The sequence below is a fragment of the Haliotis asinina genome, chromosome 1 (assembly GCF_037392515.1).
Source record: "Haliotis asinina isolate JCU_RB_2024 chromosome 1, JCU_Hal_asi_v2, whole genome shotgun sequence".
NCBI classification, from domain to species: domain Eukaryota; kingdom Metazoa; phylum Mollusca; class Gastropoda; order Lepetellida; family Haliotidae; genus Haliotis; species Haliotis asinina.
The window spans coordinates 25,072,758-25,089,938 of record NC_090280.1 but is presented as its reverse complement, the minus strand read 5'-3'; the positions used below and the strand labels follow the sequence as shown (position 1 = coordinate 25,089,938).

General features: G+C 40.8%; 2 protein-coding genes across 2 annotated transcripts; both read right to left on the bottom strand.

The window, feature by feature from the left end:
• Positions 1-325: 325 nt before the first annotated feature.
• On the bottom strand, positions 326-5,308 carry LOC137289330 (uncharacterized). Its single transcript, XM_067820854.1, has 5 exons — positions 5,269-5,308; positions 2,565-2,609; positions 1,687-1,766; positions 747-815; positions 326-529 (listed from the first exon to the last, which is right to left on the bottom strand). Exons 1-5 carry the CDS (start codon positions 5,306-5,308, stop codon positions 326-328), a joined length of 438 nt encoding a protein of 145 aa, XP_067676955.1.
• A 1,025-nt stretch (positions 5,309-6,333) lies between these two features.
• LOC137265740 (carcinoembryonic antigen-related cell adhesion molecule 1-like) lies at positions 6,334-9,162 on the bottom strand. Its single transcript, XM_067801225.1, has 5 exons — positions 8,871-9,162; positions 8,412-8,711; positions 7,108-7,371; positions 6,524-6,649; positions 6,334-6,353 (listed from the first exon to the last, which is right to left on the bottom strand). The coding sequence occupies exons 1-5, from the start codon at positions 9,160-9,162 to the stop codon at positions 6,334-6,336; spliced, it is 1,002 nt and encodes a 333-aa protein (XP_067657326.1).
• Between the last annotated feature and the right edge of the window lie 8,019 nt (positions 9,163-17,181).

Sequence of the window (17,181 nt, the reverse complement as noted above, 5' to 3'; positions counted from 1 at the left end):
CAATGTTCTATTCAGCTTTCAAAGCATATTTGCTTATCTAAATGATTCCATTAAATGTTAGTTATGTTTCGCAATGTAACCTTGAGACTCTGAGATTCAACCTCTCAGGTCTTGTCCAGCAGCTGGAGATTCTCAAGTGTCTTTCATCTTCACTTCCAGAGGCAAATCCTCCCTCCTCCAGCTCTTCAACCTCGAAAGGTCTTGTCCGGATGGAGATTCTCAAGGTTCTTTCATCTTCACTCCCAGAAGCACAGCCTCCCTCCTCCAGCTCCTCCAGATCCATGGTCTTGTCCTGCAGCTGGAGATTCTCAAGGTTCATTCATCTTCACTCCCAGAGGCACTGTCGTCTCTCCTCCTCCTCCTGCACTTCCACCTCCCATATCTTGTCCGGAAGCTGTGGCCCGGGGGTGAGGGCGAAGTCAATCTCTTCATATACCACAGGCTCCTCCCTTCTGTGTATGATTGGTTTGCCGTCGATCAGGGTAGGCGATTCAAGGGCAAGGTCGGCGTAGGTCAGACCATCATCATTCTGAAATTTTAACACAACTGCACTTACAAATGTCGAACATTTCTATCATGAGAATTTATTCCATGACTGAACCCAAATCTGCACCTGGTACATTTACTGAACCAAGAACATGCTTTCTCTTTGTGTTCGTTGCAACTTAGAGTCGTTTCGGCATTGTGTCAGCCAATCAGGGAAGTCTCTTCCCCGGAACGTGACAGGATATGTATAATACACCTACCGTTTCGCCACAGTTGTTGTATTCGGCAGCGACTGGTCCTGCATAGTCGATTAGAACTGCATTTTCCGACTGGAGACAGCAAACATATGTATGATCTCAACAGGGGATCATTATGATGTATTAAACACATGATATCTCTTCACACATCCAATATATTACATTGTGTTGTTCAGGCTTTTGAAAAGACTTGTAAGGTTAATGCCCATATAGGTCTTGGTTTTTTATGAGGAACTGAACTTATTGGTAACTTATTTGTAAGTTTTTGCATTACTTAAATGAATATGAACATAATGTAACAACATCGCCATTAAAATTATTGATAGAAGTAATGAGAAAATACTGCCCTTCTGCTAGTGATACGTAAGTTTGTTCTTAATGAAAGAAAAACATTGACTATAATAATTATGATAATTGTTCCAGAATTTTGTCTGTGGCCTCGACTTGGCTGCTGTGAGGGTTTTTTTATTCTTCTCTTTAACTTACATCCACTGGTGAACCAAGTGATGACATATATTTTTGCTGTTCTGTGTTGACATATGTTTTATGATATGTTAGGTTTGCTTTACGCAACACTCAGCAGTTGACGTCAATGAATGAACGAGAAAATCAATGGTGTACATAATGAGCATCGATCTTCGCAAATGCATTCATTATCTCACGTGGCGGTGGGGTGGCCTAGTGGTTAAAGCGTTCGCTCCTCACGCCGAAGGCCCCGGTTCGATTACCCACATTAGTACAATGTGCGAAGTCAATTTCTGGAGTTCCCCCGTCGTGATGTTGATGCTGAAAGCGGCGTAAAACCAAACTCACTCACTCACTCATTCATCACCTTACGTTGCCTATTTCGTATCCACGTCTTTACGACACACTGACTGAATGGTAATAAATTATCTTCCTGTCAGTTTTGTATTGTAGGAAAACAGTTCTTGTACACACTTACCGATGGCCCTGCGCCGGCATAAGCCCTATTCATGAACTGTTTGCATTGAGCCTTCTGTACCGTGGCATAAACATCAGACACTGTGGAAAAGAGAACAAAGTAGACGAACTATAGACGAGATGTGTGAGATTGGTACTGAATGGGCCTTGATGAGTCATTCGGGGTTTCGCTTTTTTCAACTTATTTTGTTGAAGTTTCAAGTTTGTAACTTAATAATTCAACATGTACGTTTGGAAATTAATGACAAATGGCCAAAAAGGCTTCTATAGGATGGGTGTCAAACTTCTGTAGGATGTCAAACAGTAATCTCTTACAACAAAGACACCTGATGAGAAGGTGTCAAAAACAGCAAGTGTCTGTGCGGGTTTCGTTGAAATCTTTGTTAAAGTGTTTGTTTTTTTACATCCGTCAGTGACACTGACTACAGCTTGTGTTAAACACCCATGGTCTGATGCTGACAAACAAAGAACCATGTTTGGGGATTCGCACCCATAACCATAGTTTCTTTCATGACAAAGGAAAACCACCAAACACGGTGAATGTCAATGCTCTAGACGGCAGCTACATCCGCACATTGTCACAGAAAAGACACACGGACACACCGCTGAGGTAAATAGTCAGGGGCTAAGATGACGTCATGAGGTATAGATGACGTCATGTATAGCGTCACCTCAAGTGAGATTTGCTTTACGCCGCTTTTAACAATATTCCATCAACATCATGGCGGGGACACCGGAAATGGTCTTCATTGAACCCATATGGAGAATCGAATCCATATCTTCAGCGTGACGAGCGAACGCTTTATCCACTAGACTACCCCACCGCCCCTCACCTAAGGTGAGACTCACTGACCACAAGGATGGAAAGATGGGCTATACCTTCTCTCCTGCGCCTTCTCTTTTTGTTCACCTTGGCATACAAGTCTGTAGGTAGAAGTGTTTAGTCAGAAACTATTAAACTAAGTATTACAAGAAGAAATAATACCAATGGTTCTATAGGTGTGTACACCGCACTCAGCAATATCCCAGCTATGGCAGCGGGTTGTCACATGGAGCCTCGATTGATTTCAGCGGCTGGGACATGATGCCAGGCATAAATGAAGCAGATAGTCTAACCGTTAATAATTTGTGAAGAGCATGTCAAATTTACATTTTCATGGGGTAGATTACTTGTACTTGTACATTCTTAAAGATCTACTTCAAAACGTATCTATTACGTAACAGCTTATCATTCAATCACCCAATCCTAAACACTGCTTGTCACCCAATCCTAAACAATACTTGTCACCCAATCCTAAACAATACTTGTCACACTTGTCACCCAATCCTAAACACTGCTTGTCACCCAATCCTAAACACTGCTTGTCACCCAGTCCTAAACACTGCTTGTCACCCAGTCCTAAACACTGCTTGTCACCCAATCCTAAACACTGCTTGTCACCCAGTCCTAAACACTGCTTGTCACCCAGTCCTAAACACTGCTTGTCACCCAATCCTAAACACTGCTAATCACCCAATCCTAAACACTGCATGTCACCCAATCCTAAACACCCAATCCTAAACACTGTTTGTCACCCAATCCTAAACACCCATTCCTAAACACTGCTTGTTACCCAATCCTAGACACTGCTTGTTACCCAATCCTAAACACTGCTTGTCACCCAATCCTAAACACTGCTTGTCACCCGATCCTAAACACTGCTTGTCACCCGATCCTAAACACTGCTTGTCACCCAATCCTAAACACTGCTTGCCACCCGATCCTAAACACTGCTTGCCACCCGATCCTAAACACTACTTGTCACCCAATCCTAAACACTTCTTGTCACCCAATCCTATACAATGCTTCTCACCCGATCCTAACTACTGCTTGTCACCCAATCCTAAACACTGCTAATCACTCAATCCTAAACACTGCTTGTCACCCAATCCTAAATACCCAATCCTAAACACTGCTTGTCACCCAATCCTAAACACCCATTCCTAAACATTGCTTGTTACCCAATCCTAAACACTGTTTGTCACCCATTGCACTCTGCAATCAACAACTGTATAATCAATATTACATGGTACGTCAGTGAAACATTTGTGTGTACATGTATATGAAAGTTTGCTTAATATTTATCACAAGTAGTGGCTTGTCAGATAATATGCGACAACGCATGGTGTTTTTCTCGGTCTGTGGAACCTACAGTTATTCCAGTAACTCTTTATTCTGCAGTAAACGGCATGCTACCAATAATGTGTGTGACGTAGATGAATGAATAAACAAATTTGGATTTACGCCGCTTTTAGCATTCTTTCAGCAATGTCACGGTGGGGGACACCAGAAATGGACTTTGCATGTTGGACCAAAGTAGGGAATGGAACCCTGGCTTTTGGCTTGAAGAAAGAACGCTTTAGCCACTGGGCCACCCTACCTCTCCTTCACAGCACAAGGACCTTGGTATTACTCGGGTCATGTTTGGCTGATTAACTATAGCGGCTTTTCAGTTGCTTCGTCTGAACACAGTGCTTGTTTGCGAACACGTGTTTTTCCTAACATTTAGTTCAAGGTCACTTTATATATCCTGGGGCTTTATCTTGTTTCTAATATTGGAACATCATTCATCTTCCTTGATTACAGGTCCTATCTTCCGGACAAACGGGAAGATAACAATATTCCATGAATGATTTCCAAGTGATCAAGTTGATTAGAAACAAACATCAAGTACAAGGAATTTGATACAAATACAAGTACGTGGCGTGTGGCGGTTAGGTAGGGGTAGGGGTTGGGAAGGGGAGGGGCGTGTGGTGATTGGGTTGGGATTGGGATGGCGCTTGGCGGTTGGATGGAGGTAGGGGTTGGGGTGGGGTTTCGGATGGCGTGTGGCGGTTGGGTGGAGGTAGAGGTTGGAGTGTCGTGTGGCACTTGGGTGGGAGTGGGGGTCGGGAGTTCTATTACTTGTGGGGTGTTGCTGCACACATGTTCAATAAACTGACCTTGAGTAATGACGAAGAAAAGTTTCAAATGAAATCTATGAGCATAACCTATTAAGTTTAATAAAAATCCCACTTTCCCCTGCTTCTGTTTGTGCGAGCCGATGTACAATAGCGTTCGCGCCATCTCCCGATACAATACTTAAATTACATACATCACGTTTTATGTGACCACTGGCTTTGTCACTATTACTAGACATATCCTATCCAGGTGTCATAAGCACTACTTTCAGTTGTTCGTTTGTTTGTTGAGACATGTTGCGCTCAGCACACCGAACCTGTGTCTTCGGCATAACGGGACAGTTGGGTAGCTACTAGCTTGTGATTACTGCGTTCGCCCCTTTCGGCGAAAATGCGGATTTGATCCCTCACTTGAGTACAATGTGTGAAATCCATTTCTGGTGTAGCCCAGATATTGTTGGAATCGCTACAAACGGCGTATAACTAAACTCACTTTCCTCCGCCTGACGAAAAATCTCTGGACTATCCCACGCCCCTCCGAACAATGAATGATGTGCAGTGCATTCATACAATCCGCCCGGTATACAAATAAGTCTGCTGATCGAATGCGCCGACACGCTTTTGCAAGATTTCAAACACTTACCACTTGGATCTTGTTGAAATTGTGCTTCGTTGTCAGCCATACTGCGGTCTCCAGCCCTAAAAGACATGCATGAGGTGAAGGAGTAAGCAATTCATATCATGCCACGGCACACATCAGACTGCAAAGTTAAACTTCGAAAAAATAAACCTTTAATTAGTTAGCTGCAAATGCTGATATTAGATATTACCTACCTGAGCCTACCTGGCACCAAACCCTTCTGTGATTATCTTGAAGTCATAATGCTCACCTCGAAAGTACAAACGACAATGCTAATCCTGTATCCTTTTCTTTCTTTTCAGTACCTTAACTTATGAGAGAAACACTGAAACGTATTTTGTTGGAGTAACTCTGTACCTTATCTTGTAGGAGTAAAACTGTACCTTAACTGGTAGGAGTAAAAGTATACCTCAACTTGTAAGAGTAAAACTTCACCTTAACTTGTAGGAGTATAACTGTACCTCAACTTGTAGGAGTAGCTCTGAACCTTAACCTGTAGGAGTTAACTGTACCTCAACTTGTAGGAGTAAAACTGTATCGTAACTTGTAGGAGTAACTCTGCACCTTAGCTTGTACAATAAACTCAGTGCAGCAAGAGTTGTATACTCCCCAGGGAGTTGAGACTGATAATACGATGTGATGCTGAGACGGACATCCAATGGTCGAGGGTAACAAATACCAGGGCCTTGAGCAAGCACTAGTTGCATGGATATGTGCGCTATATAAATATCCAATAATAACTTGTATCAGTAACTGTGTACATTAACTTGCAGGAGTAACTCTCCAGCTTAGCTTGTAGGAGTAAAAATGTACCTTAACTTGTAGGAGTAAAACTATATCTTAACCTGTAGGAGAAACTCTATACCTTAACGTATAGGAGAAACTCTATACCTTAACTTGTAGGAGTAACTGTACCGTAACATATGTGAGTGACCCTATATCTTAACCTGTATGAGTACACCGAACTCGTAGGACTAAACCTGTACCTTAACTCGTATGTAAACGCTGTGGTCTTCTCATTGTTCTTGAAATGATATACTGACAACAGATATCTGCTATTGAGAGTCCTCACCTGTACACTTTACCTCCTGAAATAGATAAAACATACCCTAGTGTAATCACTTCTAATGCAAATTATCATTCAGAAAGGATTCAAATGCGTCTGCTGTAATTGAAGTAATAAAACTGAAGAGATGCATGACAGGATATACGATAGCAGCATAATTAATATTTTCTCGTATCACCACAAAGACAGTACCTTTCTTGGTCCTGTTTCTTCGGAAAACGACGGCGACGATGACGAAAGCGATGACGACAATGAGGACAGAACAGGCGGCAGTCACAGGTACGATGGGGTCTACACCAGATTCAATTAACTTACGTGCTGCAACATTCACCATACCAAATAGAAGCTTTCCTTTGATTCAATATACATACAACATATGGCGTAAGATCACACTGAAATGTGCTCAAATGGAAGCAAGAGTCGCAAATGTCAGGATTTACTGGAACTGGTTTGTTTGTTGAATTATATAAATGATGTATGTAATAGAGTAAATATATAATGGTTTTGTTCTCCTCGGTTCAGATCTGATTTTTTTGCTTTTGGGGAATCTGAGAGTGACGAATCACACTGACTTGATGTCATATCATCAGATTAATAGTCAAGATTGACCTCCTAATCCACATTTTGGTAGATACCTGTTCAAAATCTCTGTGTGTTTTGAGAAATTTGAAGGGAGTAAAAACTTAAACAGTCATTACATGTCTCATTCAAATATAATTTTAAATGTCACATATTATGTTACTAATATATGTTTCCGGAATCTGTGGAGGCCTTACGGAGGACCTCCAGTGTCAGGTTCCTTGATGAACTCCCATGGCTGTTGTTGACGTGACACGTGTACTGTCCAGACCGAGACACACCTACATATATAGACAGCACAGCCTTCCTGTGTCCTGTGATCGCCATCTGTGTGGATGTGTCCCACCAGGTTACAGTGCAGGCAGGGTTACAGTCAGCAGAACAGCTCACTGTTAGAGGTTTCCCCTCTTCTACCTCCAGCTTGTCCCTTGTGCCTTCAAACAGTATCTGGTCAGGTCCATCTGGAATATATGATGTGCGATGGTGAGGGGAAAACACATCTAAGATACTTCCCTCGTCATTTGGCGTTAGTTACACTAATTAAGGAACACCAAATAGTGCAATACTGATGTTATGCACAGTTTGCACGATCAATAATCATTAATCAATCGCGACCTTGATCATCACAGTCAACCCATTTTATGCCATGACAGTCATTTGGAATAAACACGGTGATGTACTGTGACTACACATAGTTACGATTTTAAAGCTATAGTTGAACCATGAGTAGTAATCTGAACGTTGAAATGTATCGTGTCAGTGCCAGTTGAGCGCCGCCAAGTTACATACAAATGTCACGACGCAATTGTTCCGATAGATGACACTGGCGTCACATATTCAGTGACGCTTCACGGCTTGTTTCAGGTCGTATTGTGGTCGTGTCTGGGGAGGTTTTTAACAGATGATTATGGTACTTCAGAAGGTAAATGAAAAGTTAATGAGAGAAAGCTTGTCTTGTGTAAACATTTGCGTACAATATAGAATACAGAATAGTAGAAGATACTCTAAATATACTCTAAATGTCTTGAATTTTGCCATGCGTGGTTGGTAGTGAGTCTCTTGTGTTCCTTATTTCCCTAATATTTTAAATATTCTTGTTTTGGCCTTTGTGTGTCACCGAGCATTTATCTTTTCTGAAATCTGAGGCTCGAATTGCGAGACCGAGGAACAAAAACTGCATTCGTTGTCGTAGCAACAGATTCATTCAATCTATATTATGTATTGTGCTGACCTGAGCTCACATCCAGATTAACAACAGTGATGTGACATAATTTTGAAGTATTCGTGTTTGAAGTATTTGAAGTATTTCGTTAAACCTTTGAAGCTGAAAACTTTCATCACAGATTTTGGATATGTTGTCGTTAATTCCGATCCGAACCACCAAAGTACTGTTATAATAATGATTCAGGACATGAGGGTTCTATGACAGTGCTATACTCAGAGCCGTAGTTGCAAAGATATCCGAGGTTCCTGTACCGTAAACAAGGTAGTTCTTACTCACATAGGACATCCAGTACATGTTCGTGACTCCAGTCAGACGCCAGCCCCTCCTCCACAGCCTGGCAGCTGTAGTTGTCTCCGTGGTTCTCTCTGCTGACGTGGGGTATTGCCAGGTCATCTCCACCTGTAGGAGACTCATCACCAGATTTTAGCAGCACCCCGTCCCTCCTCCAGATGTAGGTCATGTTCAGTGGGTGGTGGTCCGGGGGTAGACTCCGGGAGGAGGAGGAGCATGTGAGGGTGACATTCTCACCTGATACAGGTGAGGCAGGTCCGGTGATGGTAGGTGTGGCTGGGTTTTCTGTGAACAAATGAGTAATTCCATTGATACAATAATGCGAGTGCCAAAAAAAACCCCGATTTTACGAACTGTTTTTACATTTGAAGAATTCACCGTTATTGTCCATAACATATAGGCTAGTGACATGTTAATATTCGGAATTTATAGTTAAATACTTACGTACTACAACGACGACCTGTCTACATCCATTAGCTTCCTGTCCATTGCTTCCCTGACAGTAGTAAGTACCAGCGTCCTGTACAGTAACACTGTAGATGGTAAACCTCAGCTGTCCGGTCTGTGATGGTGAGTCCTCCCCGGTGTATCTGATCCTGGTCCTGTAGCCGGTGTGACTGCTGTTGAGTACTACTACACGGTGTGACTTGGGCTGAACCACTAACAGTCTCTCAGCTACCGAACCATCCACCCATACATAATATATAAAGCTGACATTGTCTGGTTTCATGGTCATGGTAACATCTTCACGAACACGAGTAACAGTGTATGGGTATCCAGTTATCATGGAGGCAAGAGCTGTATACGAAACGGTAAATAGAATCAGAAGTCGATAACAATGGATGCAAAAGCAAATGCGGAAAAATAATACGTAAATTAACTCTACCACAGATTCAAAATATATGTCAGTTTTCGAAGACAGATACATACCAAAACCACATAGTGTAACGGCCACAGAGGAAAACAGAAACATAGTCACCACTGTGGCGAGTAAAAACTGACAGGTACGGTTTCTGATATTATGTGTCACATTATGTAGTTTCACTAGATGATACTTCCCTATAAACATTTCCCGGTGAACCTGACGTTATGCTACGATATTATATACTCTTGTGTGAATATGTCCTCCCTTAAAGCCCACAGTGTACCATTATGGTCGTTTCATAGATTTGGTTGATATATAGAGGATAATATCAATTAAAACACGTCACTTCAGTCAATCACTCAGTGGTTAAAACATGTTTGAGGGTTTTGTCCAAGGATCCTCATTTGGGTGTTTGGTCCTTATGGGTTTTGTCCCAAGGGATGTTTTGGTCCCAGGAGACTTTCGTCCACCTTTTTTCTGTTTTTTTTTTTTGTCATACGGTCACAATTATTTCATGTCACTTCTGCTGCTAATAGTGACCTTGAAAACGCATCACCTTTCTAATCACATTTAAGCGGGGTTTTTTTCAAAGGAAATCGTTGGAATGAATAGAAACCCCGATTGTTCTGTCCGTCTACGTTGTGACTGAAATATTGCCGATGTGACAGTAAATCTTAACTCACTCACTCACGTTTTAGTTGTCACTCAGTCTTTCAGATTCATAAAGGCCAATCAACATGGTCAGACTTACCCGACAAAAGACAAACACGCGAGATACCATGACACGTGATGCCCAGACTTACTCCTAATGCCCTGCCAAAGTCTCTTGATTCCTTTTATGAATATTGCACTAATTGACAACTCAACGTAAATGTATAAAACACAAAACTCATAGTATTTGGTTCAGGCCCAGGTTAAATCGAAAAATGATATTTACATTTGGGGAGAAATGTATATCTAGGTATAAAACTACACAGAAGCAAAAACGGTTACTAGCATGAGTGAAAACGCGTCAAAAGGCGATGAATAGCCTGCTGAAAAAGTAAAAATACTGAATTTACCTCTTGATTGTTTATTAACGGCATTTGATCGGCATATTAGCGGGAGACGTAAAACGTAGTCATCGGTAACAGTAGGGTTGCTGTTGTCACTAACTGTAACGTCATACTCATGATGTCGACCTATCTATTACAGCTGTGCGGCGCCTATGACGACACTTAGTTTTCATTAACCACCTGAAGAGTCGTGGAACGGCGAAGATCTTGTGGACACACACACACACACACACACACACACACACACACACACACACACACACACACACACACACACACACTGTTACGGTTAAGAATTTTCCCAGACAAACCCCCTGTGAACCAGCAAAACAGAGCAAAGACAAGTCTAAAACATTCAAAGTTTGTATTATTTAGTAAAGAGAGCAAGTTATACAAAGTCACAATTCAATTATACAATATCGATTTCAAATACAATACAAATGAGACAAAATCTAAGGCAATGTGTCACAAGATATGTAGTAAACACACGAAAGTCTTAGCGGGAGAGAGAAACAGTCATACAGAATGCAACACAGTAAGCAGTCTGACGGTGGCTATGGAGATGAAGTGTTGGCAGCGACTGATGATGGTGTAACGTAATGTGACTGTGTCCGTCCCAACACGGCAACCATCCCATACATATACCTTCAGTCATTTCGAGCACATAACCATCGCCACCAACGTGGAGAGATATAGAACAATGTCGTCGCTTCGTGTTTATTTGTTTTACAAAAGAGAGGTAACTCTAAAATACTGCCTTTGAGGCGTACCACTTAAATAATTTTCAGTAGGAAATGTGACCCATAATACCGAACAGTAAAACCTTTAATACTGTAACCCAATAACAAGTACCGCAATAATAATTAATAACTACTCAAACCACGGAAAACACACTCTCCTAACACTCTCCCTCTTGAGGAAAAAAAGTTTCGTAGAAACTTTCTGTTACAATCATAGCAATAATAATATAATAACATGACATATAATAATATGAGTAATATGAAAAACTTCTTGCAGAATTACTGCGACATAATGCAGATACATACATACAGCATCATCAAGTCATCATACATTTATACCCTGGAAAGTGCATCGGCACAAACATTGTCTTTGTGTTGGATCGCAAGATTGAACCCTTGCAAGGTCAAACTCCACCTCATAAGTCTTTGGTTCTTGTTCTTCATTTTGTGAAGAAAAGTCAAGGAATTGTGATTAGTAAAACACTTCAATTGGCAAAGTGGTGGTACCAAGGTGCACTTCAAAATATCTCTTTCTCAGTGGTAGAATAATTTCTTTGGTGCCCGTCAAATTTGATTACACGATGCCATTTAGAAAGTGGTCAAATGCAACATATGTCATATTTGGGATTTCACTTTCTCAGTAAAGTACAAATTCGAACCCGCACCCTCAGAGTCAGACACCTACTCGCCAGCACACAAAGTCAGCCAAATTTCTTTGAAAAATAACAAACTGGATGTTCAGTTCCTGAATCATCCTCTTGAATCAGGACAGAACCTGCACCTACACCACTGGCATCAACTCGCAACTTAAATACTTTCCCAAAATCTGGTGCCTGTAATACTGGAGAATTCATGGGTATGGCTTTGACTTTTTCAAATGCAGTCTGACAACTGCCATCCCACTGAAATTTTACCTTTTCCCCAAAAAGGTTGGTAAGTGGTGATACAACATCTGAGACGTTTTGACAAAACTTTCTGTAATAGCCAGCCATACCCAAGAATCTCATGACTTCTCTCTTAGATTGAGGCACTGGAAAATGTACAATTGCTTCAACTTTAGCATGAACTGGTTGTACCTGGCCGTGCCCTGCAACATGCCCTAAAATTCAACTTGTGCCTTCAAAATTCACACCTGGTGAGATTCACAGTTAACTTGGCCTGAGACAGTCTTTGGAAGAAATCACGGGTCCTTTACAGATGGTCATCCAACTCAATGTGATAATAATCGATGACATCATACATGTAAGGCTCGACACGACCAAGGCCTGATGTGACATTGTTGACAAGTCTCTGGAACGTTGGTGGATCGTTCTTCAGACCAAACGGCATCACTTTGTATTGATACAGTCCATCTGGAGTAGCGAAAGCCGATATTTTCCTTGCACGGTCTGTGAGTGGAATCTGCCAGAAGTCCTTCAGTAAAACGTATGCGATAAAAAGGGTTTTATGGCTTCTGTAACTCGTCAATGCTTACAGGCACTGATGAGAGTTGCAGCTCGCGTGTATTCTGGTAGCGTTGTTGAGTGCTTCGAATGTTTTCCTAGTTCAGTCAGTCAGTCCGTCTGTTGTGGCTAAATGCCACATGTTTTAGTTATCCAGGCCAATCACTGATAGCCAAACTTTCTTCATCCGGGTAGTCGCTCGGATCGGGTATATAAGCGCTGGAGCGCCTGTCACTAATGAGTCCGTGACGACCAGTAACTGGTTGGAGGTGAGAGCTCCCCACTCCGTACGTTCTGCATCAGAACGAAACCCTTTTCCCACCCCCTCTTAATATGTTTGATTAACAATAAAGTTGTAATTGTTAGAGATAATGTAGTGCCAACAGAGTGAATGGATTCATTTATGACAGCTTAATGACTCCATGTACTCCGTTTTAGTTGTAAAATAGTAGAGGTTAGAGCAAGTAGGAAAGTGAAAGTCGTATGTAGAGTCTGATTTAGGTGGGTTTTTGCGGGAGGATTTTAAGCACCTTTATTCTTTTTTAACATGGTGCATTGTAAGTTTACTGCAGAATCTAGTTGAGTTAGCATCAGTTGTGACACAGTTTGTAGAAGTCGTGAGTTGTTGTCCCACGTTGACTTGTAGCTGTTAGATGTTTACTGCAGAACCTAGCTGAGTTCGCATCAGTCGTGCTACAGTTTGTAGCAGTCGTGAGTTGTTGTCTCACATTGAGTTATAGCAGTTAGTTGGTTACTTCTAAGCAAGTGGCATGTAGACGTTGCGGGTTGTTGATGCATGTTACTGTTGAATCGAGCGGGCACCAGACCTGACTCGTGAATGTTATCTGTGAGACATTGTATTTTTTGCAGAACTTAGTCAGGTTGGTATTAGTTGTGGGAAATGCTTCTGACTTGCCTCTGTGTTATGTTTTCATAAAGCTTTAAGGTTCTTATAGGTGCAATTATTTACACTATGTTATTATAATAAATAATCTTTGTTAAAACTATATTGAGTTCAGTTGTCATTCACCCCGCAACAAAAAGTGGAAAGAACCTGGGGTGGTAGTACGAGCTTGGCCATCAAAGTTTCCATGCAACACCTTTTTATAAAAACACACAACGCAAAGTCCATTGATGGCCAGACCCGTCCTATTACATTTACTTATATACCTAGCTTGACCAATGCGATCAATGCAATCGTCCATTCTCGGAATAGAATACGAATCAGTTCGTGAGAGTGCATTGACAGCTTTCATGTTAGCACAGCAGCGCCAACCACCTCCACTCTTCGGCACAAGAACACATGGTGAACTCCACGGACTGTCACTGGGTTCAGTGATGTCAATGTCCAGCATGTATTGCACCTCTTTCCGCAGAATTTCACGCTTCACTGGATTCATCCGATATGGGTGTTGTTTTACAGGCAGAGCATCACCTACATATATATCATGGCTAACAACATCAGTTCGACCAGGCATCATCAAGAAGTAAGTGACAGAACTCCGGCCCAGATTGAAGATCTACAGCATATATCAGGTGTACTACGTTCCAGCTACAGTTTTAAATTCCTAACACGGAATATAGAGGGTTTTCTGTCAAAGGTCGACAACCCCGATTTTATTGCTTATATACATAACTTTGAGTTTATCTGCCTAGTGGAAACATTTCTCGATAATTTAACAGCAATAACCCAGTTCTCTGCTTACGACTTGTACATATCCAAAGCTCATAGAATAGCAAAGGCTGGAAGATTATCTGGCGGAGTGGTCGTTTTGTTGAAAAGCACTCTAGCTAGTAAATGCCAACACATTTCTCTAGATATTGACAATGTTGTCTGTATCAAACTAGATAAAAGTACAGTTGGCAACAATAAAGATGTCCGTGTATTTGCAACATATGTACCTCGTATCGGCTCAACGTTTTATGTTGCAGCCGACGGCACAACCGCTGTCGATGATATTGACCAGTGGCTGATAGACCATTCAGACCATGGATGTGACGTCATCAGTTGCGGAGATTTGAACGCTCGTGTAGGTGTCCATAACAATCCACCAGACACACTTGACCTCCACGGTCTAGACGAAGCTGCATTCCCGGAGGAACCCTCAGTGCCTGTAAATTAAAGACATTCATGCGACAGTTCTGTAAACACCTTTGGTCGTAAACTGATTGACTTTTGCTTTTCTCATAATTTGTATATCTTTAACGGCAGAACGCTAAGTGACAATACAGGAGAATTTACTTATATATCCCAACAAGGTTGAAGTTGACTACTTTATTGGTACTGCTGATTTATTCTATATCCAACATGATGTTATAGTCGATTCTAGAGTTGAATCTAAACATATGCCCGTGATTCTCTGTGTCGACTCGGTAACAGCTTCTGCTCGTAAACTTGCGAATGATATATCTTTTAAGCCTATGCCACATGCCGAAGGCAGTTTTACTTTCAAGTGGAATGATAACAAGGCATCGGAATTTTTAATTTCCCTTAGTAACTCATGTCCCTCACTTCAAGATATGGTGGATGAAGTTGACGGTAACCTTAACAACAGTTTAGATATGTTTGTGAAAGCAGTTCATTCCGCATCTCAATGTATGAAAGAATCCCTTAAAAGTGGGTCAGTTGGCGATAATACAGGATTTTATACTCTGAAATGTAAAAAAGCTAAGCGAGAAGCACGACAGCATTTGAGATGATTTAGACGTCACAAATCATGTGAAAATAAACGTGCCTACTTCAAGATGAGAAACAAATATAAAGAGTAAAGAATATTTCCAGACGTGATAACAGAAACTGTAATATTGAACTTGATAGCTGATTGAATCATTTTAAGAATGTATTCCAAAGCATAGATCTACTTGCCGCTAAAAATGATACATCCGTCCAAGATGACAATCTACTTGAAGATCTTGATTTAGACATTCTTGAAGCACCCATAACTAATACAGAAATTCATGATGCAATCCAGCACTTAAAGAATGGTAAATCCCCAGGCAGTAATCATATCATAATTGAAATGTTAAAATGTTCAGAAGCCGTTATTATCCCGTTCTTGGGCAAATTATTTAACAAGTTGTTCAATGATGCTTTATTTCCTGACCAGTGGTCAAGGCAATTATCATCCCTCTACATAAAAAGGGTAATAGAGACAATCCTGTCTGATATCTATACTCTGCACTTTGAGTAAAATTTACACATGCATACTTAATGCAAGATTGACAAATTGGGCTACCCTAAGAGACAAATTGACAGAAACTCAGGCTGGTTTTAGAAACGGATATTCAGCAGCAGATCACATTTTCACATTATATGCTATCATTCAGAAAACCATACTGAAGAAAACAAACAAGGTATATGTCGTCTTTGTCGATTTCCGAAAGGCCTTTGACCCTATCGACCGTAAAAAACTATGGCAATGTCTTTATGCAACTGGTTTAAATGGAAAGATGCTTAGAGCACTGAAAACTATTTATAATTCAGCTAAAGTCTGTGTAAAAAGTAATAATATTTTATCAGATTATTTTGATTGCCCAGTAGGATTAAGGCAGGGATGTATTCTAAGTCCTCTCCTCTTCTCGTTTTTTATCAATGAATTGTCATTAGAAATCACACAACACGGAAAATTTGGTGTGCAGTTATTTCCAGATATGCTAGAAATCCTGTTATTACCGTTTGCCGATGATGCTGTTCTAGTTTCTGACGCTATATCGAGGTTACAAAGACAATTAAAAATTCTAGAATCATATGCTGACACTTGGGGGTCAATCTAGAGAAAACCCAGATTGTTGTTTTTAGGAGAGGTGGACCCTTAGCCAGAAATGAGAAATGGTTTTATAAAGGTGAACGTGTTTTAACAGTTGACTCTATCGATATCTAGGTATTCCTTTTTTCATCTTCTTGTAAATTCAATACATGTACATTAGATTTATCATCTCGGGGCACACGGGCACTGCTAGAAGTACACACCACACACCAGAAGTACTACATAAACTGGACAATGTTGACTATTCTGTATTTTCCAAAATATTTGATACCCAAATTCAGCCAATTCTTTTGTATGGTGCCGAAGTGTGGGGCATTAATAAATTTTATAAGATTGAAAATGTACATTTAACTGCATGTAAGAAGTTCCTAAATGTTGGTCCCCAGACACCAAATGTGATTGTTTATGGTGAATGTGGACGTTACCCACTGTATATAAATGCACAGTGTCGTTTCATAAAATACTGGCTTAAACTGGTAAATTTGCATCAACAAAGAATCCCCCCAAAAAGCTCATGATATGTTAATGTATTACGATAACTGTGGTTATGTTAACTATGTTTCATATGTGCGTAATTTATTGTTTTCATATGGCTTTGGTTATGTTTGGTTATTTCAAGGTGTTGGTAACGAATCCCAGTTTTTTCAAATGTTCAAAAGAGTCGCAGTTGACATGTATATACAGACATGGAATAGTACCATGGATGAAAGTTCAAGGTATAAGCTATACAGACAATACAAAAGCCTATTAGAGCCGGAAAAATATCTGACTATGCTAACAAATAAAAATACAGAAATATTCTTACTAGGATCAGAGCGGGCATTCCAAAACTAAAGGCTAATGAGGGACGGTGGTTGGGAGTTGATTCTAATCAACGCATCTGTTC